This window comes from Ziziphus jujuba, chromosome 9 (assembly GCF_031755915.1).
Source record: "Ziziphus jujuba cultivar Dongzao chromosome 9, ASM3175591v1".
In the NCBI taxonomy this organism is placed as follows: Eukaryota; Viridiplantae; Streptophyta; class Magnoliopsida; order Rosales; family Rhamnaceae; genus Ziziphus; species Ziziphus jujuba.
Window position 1 is genome coordinate 1,113,404 of NC_083387.1, and position 20,490 is coordinate 1,133,893.

A 20,490-nucleotide genomic window follows, 5' to 3' on the forward strand; every position below is an offset into this window, starting at 1 on the left:
ATTACAAAAGGTGGGGAATTAATTTAAGATTAAGATGGTTTATGGACCATGCTGATATATACATAAAAATGAGCGACTTGTAAGGTTAAAGGACCTGAAGAAGTAGACAATTTTTTCCTTGTGTTTCCTTTGGCATGTAGGATATTTAGATGCCAGTCTGTACCCAAACAAAACGAATATAATGTGTGGTTGGGAAAATCAGTTTTGAAGTCAAAAAATGGAAGACATTTAGTCAAAGACTCATGGTGTCTGGTATCTGGAGGAAGATATAATCGCTGCCCTTGGTTGAAGTTGAATAACTCGATCCCCGCGTGATCAAAATAACATTTATAATTACTAACAAAACCAGAAAAGAAAAAATTGAAAAAAATAAGCAAATAAATTTAGTCGTGGTGTCTGAATTTCTGGATGTGAGTGAGGAAATCGGGAAAGAAACCATGCATGCCCTCGTTTTATCGGGTTTCTTCTCCTTACTTCACAAACGTCATGAGCACACGCACACCGCAAAGTACAGAGTATTCGAGGCGAAACGACGATGCAGCATGAAAAAGAAGAGCACATCATCAAGAAGCCTCAGAAGCAGGTGGCCTTCCATCGCACTTTCACTTTTTGGTTCGGGTTTCTTCTTGGGTCCTCTGGTTGATGGAATTCACTCAAGAGTACATCTTGTGGAGTATCAAAATGGCTCCATCAATATCGGTCCTCTTCACACAAACATCTGGGTATAATTCAGTTTCTAAGAATCAATCTTCCAAGTTCTTTCTCTCTCTCTCTCTCTCTTGAAATACATAATGTTGATGATGGTTGATAGGTCCCTTTTTTGCTTGGTTCGTTTTACTGTACTGTTGGGTTGCTTCAACTCTTCCTGGATGAAAGGGCCTCTTCAAAAATTCCAAGAGGAATCCAAGAGAAAACGGCTGTTTCATTCATGTCAGTGATCCCCCTTATCTCAGTTAGTCTTAATTCTACTAATTGGTTTCTTTTCAAAATAATTTCTTGACCAAATATAAATGTCAGATTTTAAACAGTTATACAGAAATACATTAAGAGTTGTCCAAATGCTTTAAACGGAAATGTGCTTGTTGAGGATGCCATTTACATTTCTATGTTCAACGCAGAGCACTTGTGCTATTTATAGAATTGAGCGCTGAAATGTACAAAGCAGGAGTCGCAGATAATATTGAAGCCTATATATTATTTGCAGCAGCAGAGTCCGTATGGTTATCCCTTGACAGGACTTGGCTAGGTTTCACCCTAGCATCCATCGTTGGCCTTGGTTGTCCGCTGGCTGAGATTCCCATGATGAAGTAAGGATGATTTCTTTGTTCCTAATAGATTCTTCACTAATCAACTCTTGTGCTGAATTAGATGTTAATGATGGGTCTATTTGATGCTAACATTCAGGTTCTTCCACCTTTGGTACTACCCACAAGCAAACATTGAAATCTTTGGTCAGGTGATTGACAACTACGAAAATCAATCCTTGAATGTCGTCAAGGAGGCTTTTGTTAAACCCTTTTCGTTCTCCTGAGAAATTTTTGTTCCTATTGCATGCAGGGATTAGTCAGTTGGACAATCACTTGCTACTTTGTCTACACGATATTTTTGGTTAACTTATCAAGGTGGCTTAATTCAATCATGGCAGCTGATAATGGTAACAATGATTATTCTTTAGATAAATAGTCCAAGAATTGTTCCATGTCTAGTGCCGAATCCAAAATATAGTCGGAGCGTACAGTATCCCACAATATCATTCTCTTGTAAACTTAGATTAAAGGTTGTTTCCTAGATTTAAGAACATTTGTTGTAAACATCCTAGGGTTCATGAAAATCTATGTTCTGCTGTACACATTATGTAAATTTTTATTTCTAAGAAATGAATTCATGCATGTATATTTGTCCAACAAGTATTTAACAGCGGAAAGAAAACCAAAAAAAAAATAAAAAATAAATGAAATCATTTAAAATTGAAGAATCATCTAAATATTTTATAACCAATCTTTCATCAACCGAGAAATAAATGATGTTGATCAACTGTATATTGTGAATCTTACAAGGTATTATCTAGATATAAGACGTCTACATGCATGAGAGAGCAACCTATTGTGTAAAAACAACATTCTGAATATCTGGGAACCTCTCCTTGATTGCAGCTTTGATTCCTGATCCAATCGACTCGGGCCCCAAATATTTCACAAAGCAATCCCCGCCTTCAACAGATAATACTTGCACACTTCCACCGTAGTTCTTTATTGCTGGTCTCAAAATGTCAAGATGGCCATTCACCGCCTGCAGTTACAGTATTTAAGATGATACAAGGTCAAGTTCAACTCATTGCCTTTCGTTTTCTCTCCTTATATCAGAGCATGCTTAGGAATTAGGAAACTCACCTCAGCAGTTGTCTCCTTTTGTTCCTCCTCCTCCACTTGCCGAATATCCTTGACTGCATCCCCAAACTTTTCCTTCAGCACACGTTCAATCCCCATCTTCATGGTAGTTGTCGAGCTGGGACAGCTCCCGCAAGCTCCTGTGTGATTTATTTATTTATTTTTTTTTTCCAATGCCAGCAATTTCTCAGCACAAGAATGCTATTTTTCATTTTTATACAAAATATCATCATCATCATCATCATCATATTAAAAGTTCCACTTGTTTTCAGTTTTTTCCCTTTCTCACTTCCATTTTAGCACCTCATCATTCAAAATCATGCAAGTGTTAAAGAAATGCAGGGGAAGAGCAATGCTTGTCGCAGGAGCTAATAATGGTGCAACCATTATCGTACAGGACTAGAAACCAAAATATAAATGAACAGATAATGGTTTTAGACTCATATCAGCTTGTCTGACGATTTACCATCTAAGACAATTTGCATAGAAATAGGGATCACAAACATTTATCAATTTAAATCCGTTAGCAAAAGCTTAAAAGTTCACCTAATATATTGTTTTCATCGAATCATAAGATATCTAAGAAAATTAATGACTTTTAGCAGCAATCAAATACCGCAAGAACAGAATAGATGGGCATCTGTATTACGATAGTTGTCTTTATTGCTCCAAAACCTATATGTGGAAATCCTGCTGTTAAAAGATTTAAAACTTAGTTCATTTTAACTGTGGTTGAAGATATGGGGCAGATGTGCTGAAATTACCAGCTTTGCTTAATGATCTCCAATGTTTAACACATTTTTCTTGCCCTTTTCAACTGAATATCAATAAAAAATAAACAATCAGCCTGCAGATATCCAAGGAATTACTCATATGATATTTGTAATTCCGAACCATGTTTTTTCCTATTAATTTTGAAACAGAAGGACCAAACTTTAAACAACCACATAGTTGCTTGAATAGGCTCCAAAATACAGCAACAACAAAATCCAAATATAAAAAGAATCGAAACCATAATAAAATCGAAAAGAAAGAAAAACAAAAAGCCAGACACACCTTGGAGTTTGAGAGAAACGACACCTTCTTCGACTGAAACAACGTCGACGTTCCCGCCATCAGCAATGAGATAAGGCCGGGCGTCCTCGAGAACCAAGTCAACGTTTCGAGCAGTGAGTTCAAAAGTCTGAGCAGAATAGAGTCCCGGCGAAGAAGAGCCAGTGGGTGCGGATGAGGGGTTCGAAGCGTTAATGGCCGTTTTCAAGAAGATCGTTTTTTGACAAGTTAAACCGAGTTGTTTTGGAGACAGGAACTGTGGGTATTGGTGGGTTTTACCTCCGATGTTTTGAGAGGGTGTTGGAGTTTTTGTCAATCCGGTGGCTGTTAGAGACGCCATGCTCGCACTAACAACTTGGATAATCGGAGATGGAAGTCCGAAATTAAAGGGCCGTGAGATTGTGGGTAAACTTTGTCATTTCAAAAAGTTCAGGGGTCCTGAGGAGTCAATTGTGGATATGGTCTGAGAAAATTTTAAGTCATAATAAGTGATGACTTTTATAAAATTATCCTCAATAAAACAAAAAAAAAAAAATGGTACTTTTTTTTTTCAATTAAATTATATAAAACTTATTTATTTCGCTTGTTTTTTAATATTAACTAATGATAATTAAAATTTATTAAAAATATGAATTACTTATAAATACGAAGGAAGGAAACCCAAAAAAAAAAAAAAAATTATTAAAATCAGTAAATTTTCAACATATATTTCATTTGATGTTTATATGTTTACTTTTAAATTTTATAGTTAATTAAAATATTTAATTACTGCAAACTAAAGTTAACAAACAATTGAACTAAACAAATTTCATTCAAATTAACATAAAAAAAAAACAATTTAACAAATAATAAAAAATTATCTATTAAAATTGTGCTACTATTAGATTTAGACAAAATGTGTATACATTTATATTAAACGATTTTCTTTTGCAGCAATATACATTAAATTAAATTGATTAAAAAAAATTGCATTGACTAAATATGTCATTTTTCACTACAGAAAGAAAGAAATTTTGAAAGATGAGAAGGCAAAGATATGGTCCTAGTAGCCCATAAAAACACAACCATAACACACGGATTAGTTCAGAACACATTGAGCAAAAGACCAAAACTTAAACTTAGAGACGAAACGGATGCATTATTTGGAATCCAACGGATAAACTAGGAAGGGTGGACGAGAACAGTGAGCTTCATCGGAATTATCGAACATATTTGAATGAATCAAACAATTTCGTTTTCGAGAAGATTTGAGATTTGCCAAAAAAGTAAAATAATTTCTTATTTAATTATTTTTAGAAGAAAAATAAATTATTTGACTAAAGAAAAAGAATGGCAGTGATGATTTAGTACAGATATATATATATATATATATATATGCTTCTACTATAATAGGCAGTAGCTACATAGACGATGAAAATAGGCGTTGGTTGGTCAGCAAATCTGAGGCAAGACTTAAGAGAGTGAGGAGTGAGGACCAGCCCAATCAAAACTAAAAATGAAAAGGGCAAAAATCCAACCGGATAAAAAACTAGGCTTTTATCTTTAAGACACCACAAAAATGCTGTAAATAGTGGTTTGACCGTAAATAGTGGGCAAAAAAACCCACCACGACCTTAGGGTTTCTCTGCACAAACAAACCCCCTAAAGTAATGGTTGGCTCCGAGAGCAATGAACTCCGCCAGCAACAACAATATCTCAGTGTAGGCTCGGAAGTAGAAGTGAGCAGTGACGAAGATGGGTTCAAAGGTGCGTGGTTCAGGGCTACCATTGTCGAAAGTCCCATAAGCTCCTCTGCTTCAAAGAAGAGGAAGAAAGCCTTGGTGGAGTATAAGAACTTGGTCACTGACGATGGGTCCAAGCAACTGAGAGAGCATATTGATTCCAGCTATGTTAGGCCTCTACCTCCTGATGTGAATGACTGTGGTTTTCAGGAAGGTGATGTGGTTGATGCCGACTACAAGGATGGTTGGTGGACTGGGATTATAAGGAAGGTTTTGGAGAAATCTAAGTACAGGGTCTTTTTCGATAATCCACCGGATGTGATTGAGTTCGAGCTTAGTCACTTACGCCTACACCAGGATTGGGTTGGTGGCAAGTGGGTTCGTCCCCAAAGGCTGGTATGCAATCGTGGTGGTGATCTATCTGGTCTTTGCCCTTTTTACCACCATTTCCTTCTTTCTTTGTTTTGCTGCATGCTTTGTTTGGGCTTGTTGATTTTCTGTGCTAGTGTTTCTGATTTTCCTCAGCTTATGATAATTTTTTGTGGTTTATTTATTTATTTTTTGGTACATCGTCATGTCAATCTAATAGGATACTCGGGTTTTCGTTGATATTTGTATTGTAGGTGTTGGTTTGATGAGCTTTGCATGTGATACCTGTAGGATGTAAAAGAATAAGTACAATTTCTGTCTCGTGCATAATGTGATCGATTTTTTGTTTTTATAATAGATATTGAGTGTTCTTTTCTTGCGTTCTCCTTGTTTTCCAACTAACATTTAAGAATTCCGTAAGTGTTCTTGTAGATTTTTGTTGATTTGTTAGGCTATGCTTCAATATGCATGTGTTACTTGTCTTTTACAGATCTTCAAAAACTGCATTTTCATCAAGCTATGAGTAAAATAGCTGCACTTGTTTTGACACGCCATACAACTGATTTAATTTCAAAATTTTAAAGTCAATGATAGGGTCTACTTTCAGCTCAGGGACAGATGTAGAAGTGAATTTTGACAAAGAAGATTTACGTGATGCTTGGTTTCCTGCTATTGTCATAAAAGAAAACGAGGATAATAGCTTTTTGGTGAAGTATCAGAACAAAGAGGCTAAGCAGTGCAAAGATACTGTAGATTTCCTCCATATCCGCCCTCCTCCTCCGCGTTATGCGGATAGGAATTATCAGTTGCTTGAGAAAGTGGATGCATTATGTGATTTTGCATGGCGAGCTGGTGTAATTATCAAAGTTCTAGCTGAGAGGATATATGTTGTCACTTTCAAGCCTGGAGTGAGGGATAAGAGACTTAATCACTCAGAAATAAGGCCTTTTGTGGAGTGGAAAGATGGAAAATGGAAAAGTGGATCAAAGGTACAGTATTTTTTCTGTGTTTCTTGTTCCTTTCCTATCTGGATGGAAGCAGAGAAGGTGGGGGTGTTGCTTTGTCATTTTTATTTTTTATTAGATTCCCATTGATCTGTTCTGCCCTCTATTTACGATGAGTTTATTTCCTCTGTGGGGGCATTGATTTACCCATGAAAATAATGTTATTACGTTAAGAGGTTCAAATGGTTACCCATTGTTTGTGGACAAATCTATTCACTAGAAAGGGATGGAAAGGTGTTGTCTTCCTTTGGAATGGTCCTTATGGAATGTCTTTCTATATGGCTTTTATTTTGTACAAGAATTAACTAGGAATTGCATAGTTAATCTAAGGTGCCGATTGGTAACATGGTTGGTGTTTGGTTTTTGTTTTTTATTTTTATTTTTTTATCTAATTGTGTGTAATTTGCTTATTAAAAATATATGTTAGTAGTAGTTAGAGTGTGTTGGACATCTAAGTTGACTATAAAGTTAAGGAAGAAAAGGAAAAAAAAAAAAAAAAAAACATAAACACCAAATTAAGCACAACTTCAAATTGTGTTGGTTTTTGGTCCTTGTTTACTTTATTTCTTTCCTTCAAGTTTATAGTTGTTTAAGATGTTTACAAACTATAACTATCATTAGCTTATGCTTGACGTAAACAAATTACACACAATTAAGTAGGAAGAAAAATAAAAAACGCAAAATAAAAACGAACTATATTATCAAATGACGCTGAATTTATCATTGAGAATGCAATAAGTGGTGTAATGACTTTCTAAGAATTGAAACGTGACAGTGGGGCCAAGGTATTTAGCTGTCTCACCCTAATGTTTCAAAAAACTATAGAGGGCTGCCTGAACTGAAGTTATTGTTGCTAATATCATGCAGAGGTTATATATTTGTTGGTAGCTTTATTAAAGGGCTTCTGTTTCAGGAAGTCTTTGCCACTTCAACCTTGCAAGAAGAGTTAGAGAATGGTCCCAGGAATACCAGTGGGGTGGGTTTTCAACTACAAAGTGTGAGTGCTACAGGTTCTGTGAAAGATAACCTTGAAAAGCAAACATCTCGCTCCACAAATCCAAGGAAGAACCAGAAGCTGCTTACTCATTGTAATCGGAAATCAGTTTCTTTGGCATTGACTCCAAGCATGAAAAAGGTGGATCTGCCAGCCCCTAATGGCAGTACTAGACATTTGCGTCCTTCCAAAAAGTTAAAAGATGGAAAAGCTGAAGAGAGCCCATTATCTGTTACAGCATGTCAAGTGAGGAATGGAATTCCTAGTGCAATGGCCACACCAACAAGGGTATATGAAGGAAGTAGACGCTTGAGAAAACCTGTTATTGATGATCAGCCTTCTAAAACAGAAAGCCAGTTTGAGGAAAAAAAAATTGTGAGCTAAATTTCTTCTCCTTACCTTTGTTGACAGAAGAGATCTACCATCCTTTCTGTGATTTGGCATTCATGACATGTTCCATAGATCTTTTTTTTACACAAACATTCCATGCACCCAAATGCATAGCTAGAGAAATCACTGGTACTAATTAGAAAAATTTTTGGGTAGATTTGAAACTTATATTGAAACTAGATCCATTTGAATTAATTTTGGATTTTTACTGCTTCACCTGTTCTTTCAAGAGTGAATCGAAGGTTGTATTACAGTACCAAGTGAGGAGAATTGGGTCCTGTCTAAATTGGTTTTCACCTGATGAGTGCTTTCTCTGCTCTATTTCCACATAATGGAAAATGTTCATTGAGTATCTATTATTTGGTTGTGTTCTTTTGCGGTCTAGTGTTCTTGACCAGGACACTTTCTGTTACCTGTGCAGAGGACTAAGCAATCGAAAGATGGCTTGGTGGAAACTCAAAGAACGGATCCTGTTAAAAGCAAAGGAAGACGCACAAAGTCTCAACTTAAAAGCCCACCAATATCAGCGACAGGTAAATATGTTCATCAGCTTAGAGGGGGTGGGGAGAGAGCATTATGTAAATAATAGATTTGCAATAATTGGATTTCTTTTTGATGATAAATTTATTGGTTATGATTTGCAGGTAAGGAGGGTAATGCAAGTGGTACGGCAGGAAAACTTGTTGATGAGGAGGGTATCCAGAAGGAAGCTGCAGTCCCTGTTATCCTTGGATTAAGTGCTAAGGGAATAGAAACTTCACTTGGTAAAAACAATTGTCAATTTCCAAATGAAGAATTGTTAAAGCTAATGAGAGATCCCAAGAAGAATTTAAATGATCGACCAGAAGACAAGGATATGGTGAGTTATTTTCTGAAAAGAAAAGCCAAAAGAGGGATTTAAGCAAAGAGCAGAAAAAGTTTTGATAATTAGATGGAGTCTTCCACAGAGAAGTTGATTATAATTTTCTCTCAATTAGGAACACAACTTGATTATTAATGCTTGATTTTAATGGCTTGGCAGTTGATTAGCATCTGTTTTCATTCAATGTTTTGGTGCAAACACAAAACAGAAAAAGAATAAAATATATTAAAACTGTAAATCGGAAGTTAAGATTCTGTTTGAATTTATTTGTTTAATTTATCAACAATATCCAAGTACTTAAATATGTGGAAACTTAACAGATTTTGACAATGATATGAATTAATCTAAAACAAGCTATTAACACCCAGGTTTTGTCAACACAAGTTGCCAGTGATTCAATTTTGGCTGACCTTCTCCATAGCCTGGTTCTTTTTCCAAACATGGTATAAACTTGGAGTGACAGATCCACTATAGTATTTTTATTTTCTCTACTTATTATTCCTAAGCTCAATGGTATTGTCTCTGGATTGTGCAGGAGTTTAAGCAGCAACAAGCTGGTGGAAGCAGCAATAAAAGAAAGAGAGGTAGACCTCGGAAGTTAGTGGTCTTTGATCCACAAGCTTCAGAGGAAGGTACATTATAACTTGATCAAAATCATCAACTCAGTATTTGTTGTCTTAAGATACAACCATGCTTTGGTTTGTAGTTGAGCATCTGTATGGAGCTGGAAATGTTGCTGAGGAAGTAGTACAAGATTGTACAACTGATGATGTTGCGTTGACTATCCAAACAGCAATAGAAACTACAGGTATGAGATGATCCGAACTCTATTTCATTTTGAGCCTGCTGCATCAGAACAAGAGAAGTAGCCCATTTATACTTGACAAATCAGATAGTTGAGGAAGCATCCACTGTGAGGAAGTAACAATGGAAACCTTACTATTCATAAAATTAATGGAAATCTTACTGGATTCTTGGAGAAATAGTTAATGGTTTCGATATTGAAATTTCCAAACTCTGGGATTATTTACATTGCCATGGTTCTATTGTGCACAAAGCATGCTTCTTGGCTCAATTTAGTAGCTTGCAAAGGACCAACGGAGTGAATAAATTCTTGTAATCTTATAGAAGGAGTTGCAATCCAGCCTGCCATAAATTTTCACTATTTATTTCTTTCCACATATTTCCTTAACAATAAAAATCATATGCCTTTGTTTTTGTATTACCTGCATGTCGACTGTAACCAAAGTAATATGTAACACTTTGTAGATTCACAAGCTGGCTCTAGAAAGAAGAAGGCTGAAGTTTCTGGGACAAAATGTATGTCAAATGAAGGGACAACCTATGTAGGAGCAGCTGACAGTGCAGATGATGATGATCGACCTCTATCAGCTTGGTTTGGAGGGATGCAGTATCCGTCCAGTGTCTCTGAATTGAGTAAGCTACTTAAATAATTTTGCAATCCCTAATCAAGTATTTTGTTTGACCATATCTGCACCTACAGGACTATTTCCTGTTAGGATTGTTGACCAGTGGAGTGAGATAGCAGCACAAGCTAATATCGGAAGGCAGTCTCCTGCAATTGATGCAGCCAGTGAGAGACTGGCCAATGAGAATCAGAAATTGCCTTTTGTGAAGAGCTCTCCGGTCTGGAAAATGATTGAGTCAATGGATGTATTTAGAAGAATGCCCCAAAATCCACATTTTCAGCCTCTGTGTAAATGCAAGGAGGAACAACGAGAGGGAATGGCAATTGGTAATATGGTAACCTTTTCTAGTTTGGTCGACAAGATATACAAGTTGCAGTTTGATGACCCTGACAGCATTTTCCACAGCACTTTAGAAAGTCTTCTTGACTTGGAAAAGCATGGATTTAATGTTACGGTTCTTCAAAGCCGGGTGAAAGAATTGTTGTCGATCAAAGATAGGCAAGAAAAATTTCAGCAGGAGTCAGAAGATGCTGAAAGTAAGATAATAGAGCATTGTAGTCAGAAAACAAAACTTAGGGAGGAGATGGAAGATATTGCCGAGAAGATAAGTGAGTTAGAGAAGAAACTTGCATCAATCAAGTCAGAAATGGGCGGTAAAGAGGATGAAATTGCCAGGCTACAGCTACACGTTGATGCAGTCAATCAAGGCAGCTTCAACGCCCGGCTTGATTTTGAAAAGCTAGCAGCTGCCCCCATGAAATTGGGCTGACCAGAGGACATATTCTCTTCATGGTGTGTCAAGGCACTTCCCCACAGTCCCTGGTCAGCATGTCCATCAAGTCTTCCACACCCGACTTGGGAGATTTGGCTTAAGACCCCACAGTCAAATATATGTTAAATAGTTACTCTTACATTGAAGATCAGTTGTTAATTTTAGGTGTCTATTTAATCAAATATCTATTAGGCCGTAATATGCACCATTTCTTCCTTGTACCCTATTATACTATCAATTCTTGAATTGCGGGTTAGCTAGTAGTTTTGGCTTTGTAGCTTCCAATTTCTATCAGCAAGTGAAATGGGGTAAGGCTGCATCTTATCCTTTTCGTCCATTTTATTCTAATATATAGGTTTTTTTTCTTTTCTATGACAATCTGTTGGGGAAACGCCTTTGCATATAAAATTTTACGACAATCTGTTGGGGAAACGCCTTGGCATAGAAACTTTGACATACCTCACCGCAATATTGAGGCGCTTTTATGGATAAAAATGTCTTTGACAATAGAAATGTTATATTATATGTATATATATATATATATATATATATGTTTGTTTGTAGGAAATTATACTGCAAATGACAGGATTTTAACACGGTATTATTGATGAAACTTTAATATACCGTTTAGGCTCTGTCAATTGCCATTTCTCAAATATAAATAAAAGAGATTTCCAAAGTGTGGAATGGACTTGACGACAAGGTACGGTAAAAGCATGGAAGGTGATCGAATGGTTCAATATGTTTACTTACTTGTGCGGCACATGACCATTCCGATCAATGAACTTTTATCGAGTCTATATACTACAGCGGACCATAGGCCGCCAGGCATAGGATGGACATGTATTTTTCAGAATATGAGATGTAGCTTTCATTTGCTTACTTGTTCGAACACCTAGAGATGTCGATCTCTCTTAGAAGATGGTAAAAAATGATTAGACCAAACAGCAAGTTTCTGTCATTGGGTGGCTAGCCATTGATTTAATATGTACTTTCTCTCTATATAGCCATTTCTGTCATTGGATGGACAGTTGCTTTAATATGTACTTTCTCTCTATATGTATGGCATATTAAAATCATTCACCTAACACCAGGAAGATGAAGCCCAACGCTTATTACAACGATCACCAGCTAAAGGAAACTCAACTACCTTACGATTGAGGAGTAAAGAGGAGCTTCCATATCCATAGGTGCATGCCAACCAAGAACTCAAATGGATGGATGGATGTATATCTACTAGCAGTCACAATAAATAATTTGGGTAACAAGTTGTACGAACATAAAATTGAAAAACAAAACCGTGGTATGTGACCTACAAAACCTTCGCATTTATCAGCATCAATGGTCCCCTTTGCAATGTTTGGTTTCGTAAAACATTAAATTGTGATTGTCACGGGATATCAATCATGACAACTCTTGATGGTTTTTTGTCTTCAATTTTTGTATATAATCAGTGGTGCTCAATTGATTATATCTTCAATTTTTTAAGTTGATAATAAATTATCACGATAATTTTTATGTCGATAAAATCTAAATTAGTTGCCCGTTAACATTAAAGCAGCCTCTAATTAGTAATAAAAACTTTATAAGTATAGGCGACAAGGAAAGTAAAAACTGGAGTCTAGAGGGCTTTGATTAATTGCTCATGTATGCGGTCATGGTTGATCTCATTATTCTTCAAGGAATAGTCTAAATGGTGGTGCTGAACTAGTATATTCAAGAAAACTATCTTCTTAACTATCTAATTTAAATGCTATCTGCCATTGACATGACATTATAAGTGATCTAAGAAAAAGTATTTTTTTTTTTTTTAATATGAAAAATGTGGGGAATTTGATCTCATAATAATTGTATTAGCTTCTCTGCTTGGAAGATCAAAAGATACGTCAATACTATCTCCGATGATAGCACTTTATTTTGCCACTCTTTTGAGGCTATTATTCAATTAAGTTAAAAATAAATAAAAAACCAATCCATGTGATTGAAGAAAAATCACTTTCAGAGTACCAAACTCCCCAACACAACCATGTGGGTCTTACGTATTTGTGCCTGGAAAATTTGCTCCCATTTGATTATTTAGAGAAACTTGCATTGCAATGATTATGCCATATTATTCCTTATACTTCCGTTAAATATGTATCACATAATATAAATCGACTATAATTAAGTTGCAATAAAATAAAATATATGAATCTTATAAAATATTTATTAAATATCAATTTATGAATAATCCATTATATCATTCCATATAACTTTTTTTTTTTTTCCGTGATTATTATGAATTGAAACAAAATTTTTGATTTCTGGGTCACATTCTTCCAGAGCTCTTTAGTTTTTTTTGTTATTTTTGGTAGTCCTAGTACTTTCAAGTTTGCTGCGTCAAACGTACATAGCTTTGTAAGTAGATGTACAGTTGGAAATTTTAGGGGACACGGATGAGAGGCTGCAGCACTGTTTGCATGATATGCACTTGTCCAGAAAATACAAAAATATATAATAAATATTGATACATCATACATATTAAATGTACTGTTTCATGGTTTGCACAAAAACAAGGTAGTGGTTGTAATGTTTTTCTATGGTTAGAACGGCCTGTACGTAATGCAAAGCTAGCTTTTCCATTAGGTCATGGAAGTCATACTCGCATATTTAGTTTCTGCTCTAACAAAATGGAAAACGAATTATGGGAATATGGGAATACTTAGTGCATTAATTTGCGTATGGCAGTAATGTATTCGATACTCATTTAAGGAAACAATTTGTCCATGTACAGCAGAACTTGAAAATGCAATGTGTTTGTTAAATGACCATTATCAGGCTCTAGGAGAATTTCACTTATTCTTATCAGTAGCAACCTTTTCTATGTACAGAAAGAAAGGAACGTTTCGTTTGGGAATTCCCACATAAACTTTAGAGTCAAGCTAGCTGTAGCCAGTAGGCTCTACGCGGTGTTGTTGTGGTAAGAAAAGGCCAAACCTTTATTTATTTATTTTTTTTAATTTTAATTTATTTTTTTTTTTTCCAATTTTCACCTGTTTAAACCAACTCATTAACGACCAATATATGCATCTCTTTCTCCTCTTCTCTTTCTCCATGATTTATAAATATCAAACCACTACTTCTCAGAGCAGCAGCAGAAGCAAATTAGCTACCATTGCATAACCTCATACATCACCTCCATACTTGTCTCTGTAAGTTCCAATCTCTCTCTCTTTCTCTGCCTCTTATTTTCTAATATGCCCCTTTTTTTTTATTATTATTATTATATTCGCTTTATTACAGTGATGCTCAAGTTCCCATATTAATGTATTTATGATCATGGACGTGTGGATTATATTTATGTGAATGGTTATGGGTTTTTGCTGGTTTTCTGATAGACAGTGTAACGGTGGTTTTGTTAGATTGCAGAGGCGGTTTTAAATTACTTGCCTCCACCCAGCCTTTTTATTTATTTATTTATTTAGTTTTACTTTTGGATCGTTATGCTTTCTTTTCCTTTCACGATACTCTGCTTCAGTTTCCCCTGTTTTATTATACCGTGCTGTGTCCTGCAAGTGGTTTTGCTTTCTTATCTTAAAATAAATGTACAAGTTGTTCTTCTTCCTGTTTTTGTATATAATATATTAATCTGCCTCCTCCTCTAATTGTTCCCCGCCCTTTAGATTTGTACGCCGTATCAATTTTATTTTATTTTATTTAATTTTTTGTAAAAAAGAATTAAAAAAAACAAAAATAGTAGAATTCTTATCCATACCGAAAGGCCTCGCTCAAAATCTGCCGCTATATCACCCAATGTTGGTTCAGGAAAATTTACTTTTTTTTTTTTTTTTTAATTAAATCTGAGCATCCATTTTTTCACAGGTGAGTCCATCGTGATCTGTAGCTTCTCTATCTGTCGGTCGTATAATGAGCTTATGTCCACTAGTTTCAGAGCTCATAAATTTCTCACTCTGTTTTTTAAGTTAATCAATATAATTTAGAGCTATTAATATGATATGCTTACAAATTAAGTTTCTTGCTTTCCATTTATCAACAGGCTTAACGTTTCCTGGTTGATTAACTTAAACTTTATTATTACCACTACCATTACCAAAAAGTGAAAATTGATTCCTGATTAATTTTATATATATATATATATATATATATAATATGCTATGTGATATTCTTAGCCGTGTTTTCTTCTAGCCGCTTTAATTAGAGTGGCAGGGTCATTTATGCTTTTGAGTTTTCTTTGACTTTGACCGCCAATTTTGGTGACTGATGTAATTTAAAGGGACTTTTTTTCAAATTTGTCCAAGTTCGTAGACTTGTTTTGCAAAAAAATTCAGTGTGTCCAACCGAGTCTTTTAGTCCAGGTGTCTGTGACAAGAAGGAAGATGAAGATTTTCTCAGCTCAAGTTGAGGAAGGTAAACAAGGCAAAGATGGCAAGCCTTCAATTGGTCCAGTGTACCGTAATTTACTTTCAGAATATGATTTCCCTCCACCTGATCCCCAAATATCTACGTCTTGGGATATTTTCAAGTATGTTGTTCTGCTTCTTATTCATATATAAATATAATTGTTGATTATGTAGGTTTTATTTGTTCTTGTGTAAATTGTTTTGAGTTTTCATTTCATTTTATTTTATTTTTCTAAAATGCTGATTACTGGAGTTGCGTGAAGTCAAAGCTATAGAATGTCATAATGTAAGAAACTCATGCAATTTGACAAAGTTTACTACCATATCACATGAAAGTCTGAAAGAGGTCAGTTCTTTCGTATTTATGCAGCGTAGCTGTTCAGAGGAATCCTGGAAATCGGATGCTTGGGTGGCGCAAATTTGTTGATGGGAAGGTGAAAAGAGTTTTCTTCTTTCTTAAATGCTGTTTTGCAAGTGTAGATATATATATATATATATATATATGTTTCCAACAATTTTGGTAATTGATTTTTTTTTTTGTTTTTTAATATATTACTTTTGGTCTTTAGCCGGGGCCTTATGTATGGAAAACATACAAAGAAGTCTACGAGGAAGTTGTGCATGTTGGTTCTGCATTACGAGCATCTGGTGCTGAACCTGTAAGAATTTATATATATAGAAGTTTTGCGAAAACAGTTTGAATGCACGAACTGTTTGTAGAATTTGTCAAGTGAAGCTAATTCCTTCAATTTTGATGGTCTTTCTCTTTGGCTTTCTTTGTATTAATCGTTATATCAGGGCTCTCGTGTTGGGGTTTATGGACCAAATTGCCCTCAATGGATTGTGGCAATGGAGGTTCGTTTCGCTGTCTCATTATTGTTATCTGCATCGTATAATCTTTTTTTTTTTTTTTTTTTAAAGCATAACTGACAAGTTATTTAAATTCTGTATAGGCTTGCAATGCCCATAATTTGATTTGTGTGCCTCTCTATGATACTCTTGGTAAAGCCTTTACATTTGACATTCAGATTTCAGTACTTTCAGTAACAAATCTATGTTGTAAAAACTTTTAGATATTGCTTTAATCTTAATCTTTTTGTTGTTTTAAGGCAGTCAAAACAAACTTCGTATTGTCTTATTTGATGCAGGGCCAAGCGCTGTAAATTTTATCATAGATCATGCTGAAGTTGATTTTGTCTTTGTCCAAGACAAGAAAGTGAAAGAAGTGAGAACCCAAGAAATTGATTTTACTGTGATCACCCAAATGTTTACTTTGTGTGATCTTAAATTGCAAAAGCAATGATGATTCTGATTGGATGCATATATTTTTTTTTTCTTGCAGCTATTGAATCCTGATTGTACATCTTCTCAACGGCTAAAAAGTGAGAATTGTGAAATAAATTTGGTTAATTCGAACCGCTAAAGTTCATCATACTAACTGTGGTTATGGTTGCAGTTATCGTCAGCTTCACTTCATTGACAGATGAAGAAAATGATAAGGCAGCCCGTACTGGAATAAAACCATACTCATGGGATGAATTTCTCCAGATGGTTAGTTTCTATTTTCTTCTTCTTGAACATCTTAGTTTCTGTTTTCTTCTTCTGTAACAAATAAGAAAGTCTCCCAAATATCTAAGCTACAGTAAGAATTGGTTTCTTTTACTTTGTTCAATTAAGCACGTATAGTTCCTCTAATGCAGCTGATGAGATTTAATCTTAGACTCACAGGTTGATGCTTCATATGGATATCTTTTAGAACTTAGAACCCCCATTTTTGGCCTCTTTCAAAACCGTAGGTATAAAGGCTTGTATATGTTAAACTTACGAAGCATCCTTTGATTCCCACATTTTGTATGATCATAATAATCCCTCTTACTCATGCCTGTCTCTTTTGCAATTACTCTTTGAGTTTACTATTTTTCTGTTCACAGGGAAAACAAAATCCTTCAGAGTTTTCTCCACCTCAGGCTTATAATGTTTGCACAATTATGTACACAAGTGGTACCAGTGGAAATCCTAAAGGAGTTGTGTTAACACATGAAACAATTGCATTCACTGTTAGGGGGATTGACCTTTTCTTGGAACAGTTTGAAGACAAGGTAAACATGATTTTGAATTTGATAGATAATTTACACCCTGTGGTGGCTGGTGGTGCTAGATTTGTTCCATTTGCTTGAGTGGCTTTTGGAAAACTATACTGCTTGTTCTTGCATTGTCATTTTTCCTGCCACTCTTTTTATGACTTTTACATTTGTGACTTTGAGTAGATGACAGGGGACGATGTGTATCTATCTTTCCTGCCCCTGGCTCATATCCTGGATCGCATGATTGAGGAGTACTTTTTCCATAATGGTGCTTCGGTTGGCTATTATCATGGGGTATGCTACTTCTTACCCATTTGATGTTTAGGCCTCCTATCTGTTCCTGAAAATAGTAAGATGGAAAAACCACAGTACAAAGGTAAAATAAACGTTAAAATATCAACATTTTGCAATGGTAGAGTGGCACTGGCAGTGGCAGGGTACTAACATTGTTCTATCTACATTTTGCAATCATAGTATAATCCCAATTATATGAAATTATAGTTTCATCCTTTCAATTAAAACTCTTTTTAACTGTTCTTGTACTTGCGTGACTGAGTTATTTCTCTTATTCAAAGGATCTTAATGCATTGGGAGATGACTTGATGGAATTAAAACCTACTCTTTTCGCTGGGGTGCCTCGAGTTTTTGAACGAGTATATGAAGGCATGGAAAATCTTCTAGTGATCTGTCTCCAATAGCTTCATACTTCGCTGGTTTGAATGATATTTACTAACGCCGGGTCAAACTCGTCTGATTTTTAGGTATAAAGAAAGCCCTACAAGAGCTCAATCCAAGGAGAAGGAAGATTTTTGATATTCTCTATAAATAGTAAGTAGGTCTTGTATTATATCGTTGATAATGATATGCACTCTATATCAGTTTTCTCAGTTTTCTTCTTTCAATGATTGTTTACATTTAATTGATGATGTTAACTTACATTTAATTGATGATGTTAACACACCATTCTTTTGGTGTACAGCAAACTTGCATGGATGAATATGGGGTATAAGAACAAATATGCATCTCCCTTAGCAGATCTGTTAGCCTTCAGGAAGGTTTTCTCCTTTCTCATACCATGTTATAATTTAATTGCTTCCGGTTTTAAACATTACAACTTAAGTTCATGCAATTGAAATGGTTTTCTATCTTGGACACTTGGCTTCAGGATGCTTCTTTTAACTGCTTGTTTTAATTGATTCAGTTCTCCTGATACATTGTCTTGCCTCCATTTATTCCTTGAAGATAAAAGCTAGGTTAGGTGGTCGTGTTCGGCTTATAATATCTGGAGGTGCACCCTTGAGCTCTGAGATCGAAGAATTCTTGCGGGTTACATGCTGTGCTTTTGTCGTCCAAGGCTATGGTAATAACCTTTCCTTTTTGCAGTCAAGATATATATATATATATGTATGTATAGAATAACAGACTACCAAAGGTATTGTTTAGATTCTCTAAGTTGAGAGCTGATTTTTCATCAGAAAATTTTTCTTATACAGCTTTATATAGACATTTAACTAATCACATTGTGATTTATTCAGGATTGACAGAAACTTGTGGGCCGACAACTCTTGGTTATCCGGATGAAATGAGCATGGTTGGTGCTGTAGGCACTGTAGCTGTATACAATGAGATGCGGCTGGAGGAGGTTCCAGAGATGAACTACAATCCACTTGGAAATCCTCCTTGTGGAGAGATATGTATCAAAGGGAAAAGTACGTTTACCGAGTACTACAAAAATCCTGAATTGACTAAAGAAGCAATCAAAGATGGGTGGTTTCATACAGGTCCAGCAGAACTAATTCTAGTCCAGAATTTTCCTTAAAAAAGGTTTTATGTTTTCTGATTCTTTTCACTCTTTGTCATCTTCAGGGGACATAGGGCAAATGCTTCCAAATGGAACTATTAAGATAATTGACAGGAAGAAGAATCTCATAAAACTCTCCCAAGGAGAGTATATTGCGCTTGAGTACCTGGAAAATGTTTATGGTATCACTCCAATTGTTGAAGATGTGAGTATCAATATCTTGCTTTTAGCTTCTGTTTGAGGAGGTTACATTGACTGTCTGATTTTTTTTTTCCTGTTCCATTGTTTGGAAGATCTGGGTTTATGGGAACAGCTTCAAATCATCGCTGGTGGCCGTAGTGGTACCGCATGAAGAAAACACCAAAAGATGGGCATATTTAAATGGTTTTGTGGGTTCACTCTCTGAACATTGTGCTCTTCAGCAGCTAAATAGTTATATCCTTTCCGAGTTGAAGTTAACAGCTGAGAGAAACAAGGTAATATCTCTATAGAATTGATCTTTTGAAGTTGTTTCCGTTATGTTTATTTATGGGATAAGCATAAACGGTTCCTTCTAGTTTCTCTAATATCCTCAACTTCATTTTTCAACCAGCTTAGAGGTTTTGAAAATATCAGAGCAATCATTCTGGAACCTAGACCTTTTGACATGGAAAGAGATTTGATTACCGCAACAATGAAAAAGAAAAGAAATCAGCTGCTCAAGTATTATCAGGTAAACTGAAATACAACGTAACAAAATCTTTCTGCCATAAAAAAAATAAATAAATAAATAAAGTCGAATTACTATGTAAACAAAAATTGTCCAAGAAAAATCTATAAAATTTTGAAGCAACTGATGACTTTCACGTTCAAACGTTCTGCAGGATCAAATTGATGAACTTTACAGTAACTTGGCTGGAAAATGGTCAAGGTGAAGTCCTCAAGGTCTTCAAATTCAGAGCAACAGACTTTCTTGAATATATTATTTTATATTATAGAAAAATATTAGTTACTTATGCCAAAGCGGTTCAATCCCCAATGTTTTATGTATGACATATTAAGCTGAAATGACTTCCCTAGGCTTATCAAGAACAGCCTCTGTTTACTATTCATAGTAATTAGTCAACTATAAGTTGCTTGTTCCCATGCCCCAGAAACACGATGTTCTCGATTGGCTTGGATTATAGTCAAGCTGTCTTTTTGCACTTACTTATATTGTATGGCTGGCCTTTTCCATAAAATGA

The 20,490-nt window shown here is 35.4% G+C and overlaps 4 protein-coding genes across 14 annotated transcripts; 3 read left to right on the forward strand and 1 right to left on the reverse strand.

The window, feature by feature from the left end:
- The first annotated feature begins 222 nt into the window (after positions 1–222).
- Positions 223–1,907, forward strand: LOC107426155 (uncharacterized). Its single transcript, XM_016036264.4, has 5 exons — positions 223–722; positions 812–930; positions 1,119–1,307; positions 1,405–1,456; positions 1,558–1,907. Exons 1-5 carry the CDS (start codon positions 438–440, stop codon positions 1,681–1,683), a joined length of 771 nt encoding a protein of 256 aa, XP_015891750.3. The 5' UTR covers positions 223–437; the 3' UTR covers positions 1,684–1,907.
- Positions 1,908–1,967: 60 nt separating this feature from the next.
- Positions 1,968–3,917, reverse strand: LOC107426156 (nifU-like protein 1, chloroplastic). Its single transcript, XM_016036265.4, has 3 exons — positions 3,444–3,917; positions 2,391–2,527; positions 1,968–2,289 (listed from the first exon to the last, which is right to left on the reverse strand). Exons 1-3 carry the CDS (start codon positions 3,778–3,780, stop codon positions 2,101–2,103), a joined length of 663 nt encoding a protein of 220 aa, XP_015891751.3. The 5' UTR covers positions 3,781–3,917; the 3' UTR covers positions 1,968–2,100.
- Positions 3,918–4,857: 940 nt separating this feature from the next.
- LOC107426152 (DUF724 domain-containing protein 6) lies at positions 4,858–11,319 on the forward strand. 5 transcript variants are annotated; one of them, XM_016036258.4, is made up of 10 exons: positions 4,858–5,557; positions 6,115–6,519; positions 7,448–7,903; positions 8,340–8,451; positions 8,563–8,777; positions 9,149–9,223; positions 9,316–9,412; positions 9,487–9,588; positions 10,050–10,217; positions 10,285–11,319. In XM_016036258.4, exons 1-10 carry the CDS (start codon positions 5,090–5,092, stop codon positions 10,977–10,979), a joined length of 2,793 nt encoding a protein of 930 aa, XP_015891744.3. In that variant the 5' UTR covers positions 4,858–5,089; the 3' UTR covers positions 10,980–11,319. The 5 variants fall into 5 exon arrangements, with proteins under 5 accessions (XP_015891744.3, XP_015891745.3, XP_015891746.3 ...); XM_016036259.4 differs by having other exon boundaries at positions 9,316–9,364; XM_060820362.1 differs by having other exon boundaries at positions 5,453–5,573; positions 6,138–6,519.
- A 2,464-nt stretch (positions 11,320–13,783) lies between these two features.
- LOC107426141 (long chain acyl-CoA synthetase 1) lies at positions 13,784–20,455 on the forward strand. 7 transcript variants are annotated; one of them, XM_060820137.1, is made up of 21 exons: positions 13,784–13,941; positions 14,109–14,173; positions 15,338–15,504; positions 15,753–15,816; positions 15,952–16,041; positions 16,181–16,237; positions 16,336–16,384; positions 16,531–16,607; positions 16,725–16,764; positions 16,839–16,933; positions 17,314–17,481; positions 17,650–17,760; positions 18,042–18,129; positions 18,228–18,294; positions 18,446–18,521; positions 18,709–18,826; positions 19,002–19,247; positions 19,333–19,472; positions 19,561–19,743; positions 19,860–19,979; positions 20,131–20,455. In XM_060820137.1, exons 3-21 carry the CDS (start codon positions 15,359–15,361, stop codon positions 20,179–20,181), a joined length of 1,986 nt encoding a protein of 661 aa, XP_060676120.1. In that variant the 5' UTR covers positions 13,784–13,941; positions 14,109–14,173; positions 15,338–15,358; the 3' UTR covers positions 20,182–20,455. The 7 variants fall into 7 exon arrangements, with proteins under 7 accessions (XP_060676120.1, XP_060676121.1, XP_048336123.2 ...); XM_060820138.1 differs by having other exon boundaries at positions 13,924–13,941; positions 15,333–15,504; XM_048480166.2 differs by lacking the exon at positions 13,784–13,941 and having other exon boundaries at positions 14,023–14,173; positions 15,734–15,816.
- Positions 20,456–20,490: the final 35 nt, after the last annotated feature.

What these genes read in the sequence shown, in the direction of transcription:
- LOC107426156 (XM_016036265.4), bottom strand. Translation starts at nt 3,780, where the DNA reads ATGGCGTCTCTAACAGCCACCGGATTGACAAAAACTCCAACACCCTCT. An exon ending in CGTTTCTCTCAAACTCCAAG is followed by an intron (nt 2,528 to 3,443) that starts GTGTGTCTGGCT and finishes TAAATCACACAG; the next exon opens with GAGCTTGCGGGAGCTGTCCC. An exon ending in AAAAGGAGACAACTGCTGAG is followed by an intron (nt 2,290 to 2,390) that starts GTGAGTTTCCTA and finishes CTGTAACTGCAG; the next exon opens with GCGGTGAATGGCCATCTTGA.
- LOC107426152 (XM_016036258.4), top strand. Translation starts at nt 5,090, where the DNA reads ATGGTTGGCTCCGAGAGCAATGAACTCCGCCAGCAACAACAATATCTC. An exon ending in AGTTTGAGGAAAAAAAAATT is followed by an intron (nt 7,904 to 8,339) that starts GTGAGCTAAATT and finishes TTACCTGTGCAG; the next exon opens with AGGACTAAGCAATCGAAAGA. An exon ending in AACAGCAATAGAAACTACAG is followed by an intron (nt 9,589 to 10,049) that starts GTATGAGATGAT and finishes AACACTTTGTAG; the next exon opens with ATTCACAAGCTGGCTCTAGA.
- LOC107426155 (XM_016036264.4), top strand. Translation starts at nt 438, where the DNA reads ATGCATGCCCTCGTTTTATCGGGTTTCTTCTCCTTACTTCACAAACGT. An exon ending in CTCTTCACACAAACATCTGG is followed by an intron (nt 723 to 811) that starts GTATAATTCAGT and finishes GATGGTTGATAG; the next exon opens with GTCCCTTTTTTGCTTGGTTC. An exon ending in ACATTGAAATCTTTGGTCAG is followed by an intron (nt 1,457 to 1,557) that starts GTGATTGACAAC and finishes TATTGCATGCAG; the next exon opens with GGATTAGTCAGTTGGACAAT.
- LOC107426141 (XM_060820137.1), top strand. Translation starts at nt 15,359, where the DNA reads ATGAAGATTTTCTCAGCTCAAGTTGAGGAAGGTAAACAAGGCAAAGAT. An exon ending in ATCTGTTAGCCTTCAGGAAG is followed by an intron (nt 18,522 to 18,708) that starts GTTTTCTCCTTT and finishes TATTCCTTGAAG; the next exon opens with ATAAAAGCTAGGTTAGGTGG. An exon ending in TTTTGTCGTCCAAGGCTATG is followed by an intron (nt 18,827 to 19,001) that starts GTAATAACCTTT and finishes TGATTTATTCAG; the next exon opens with GATTGACAGAAACTTGTGGG.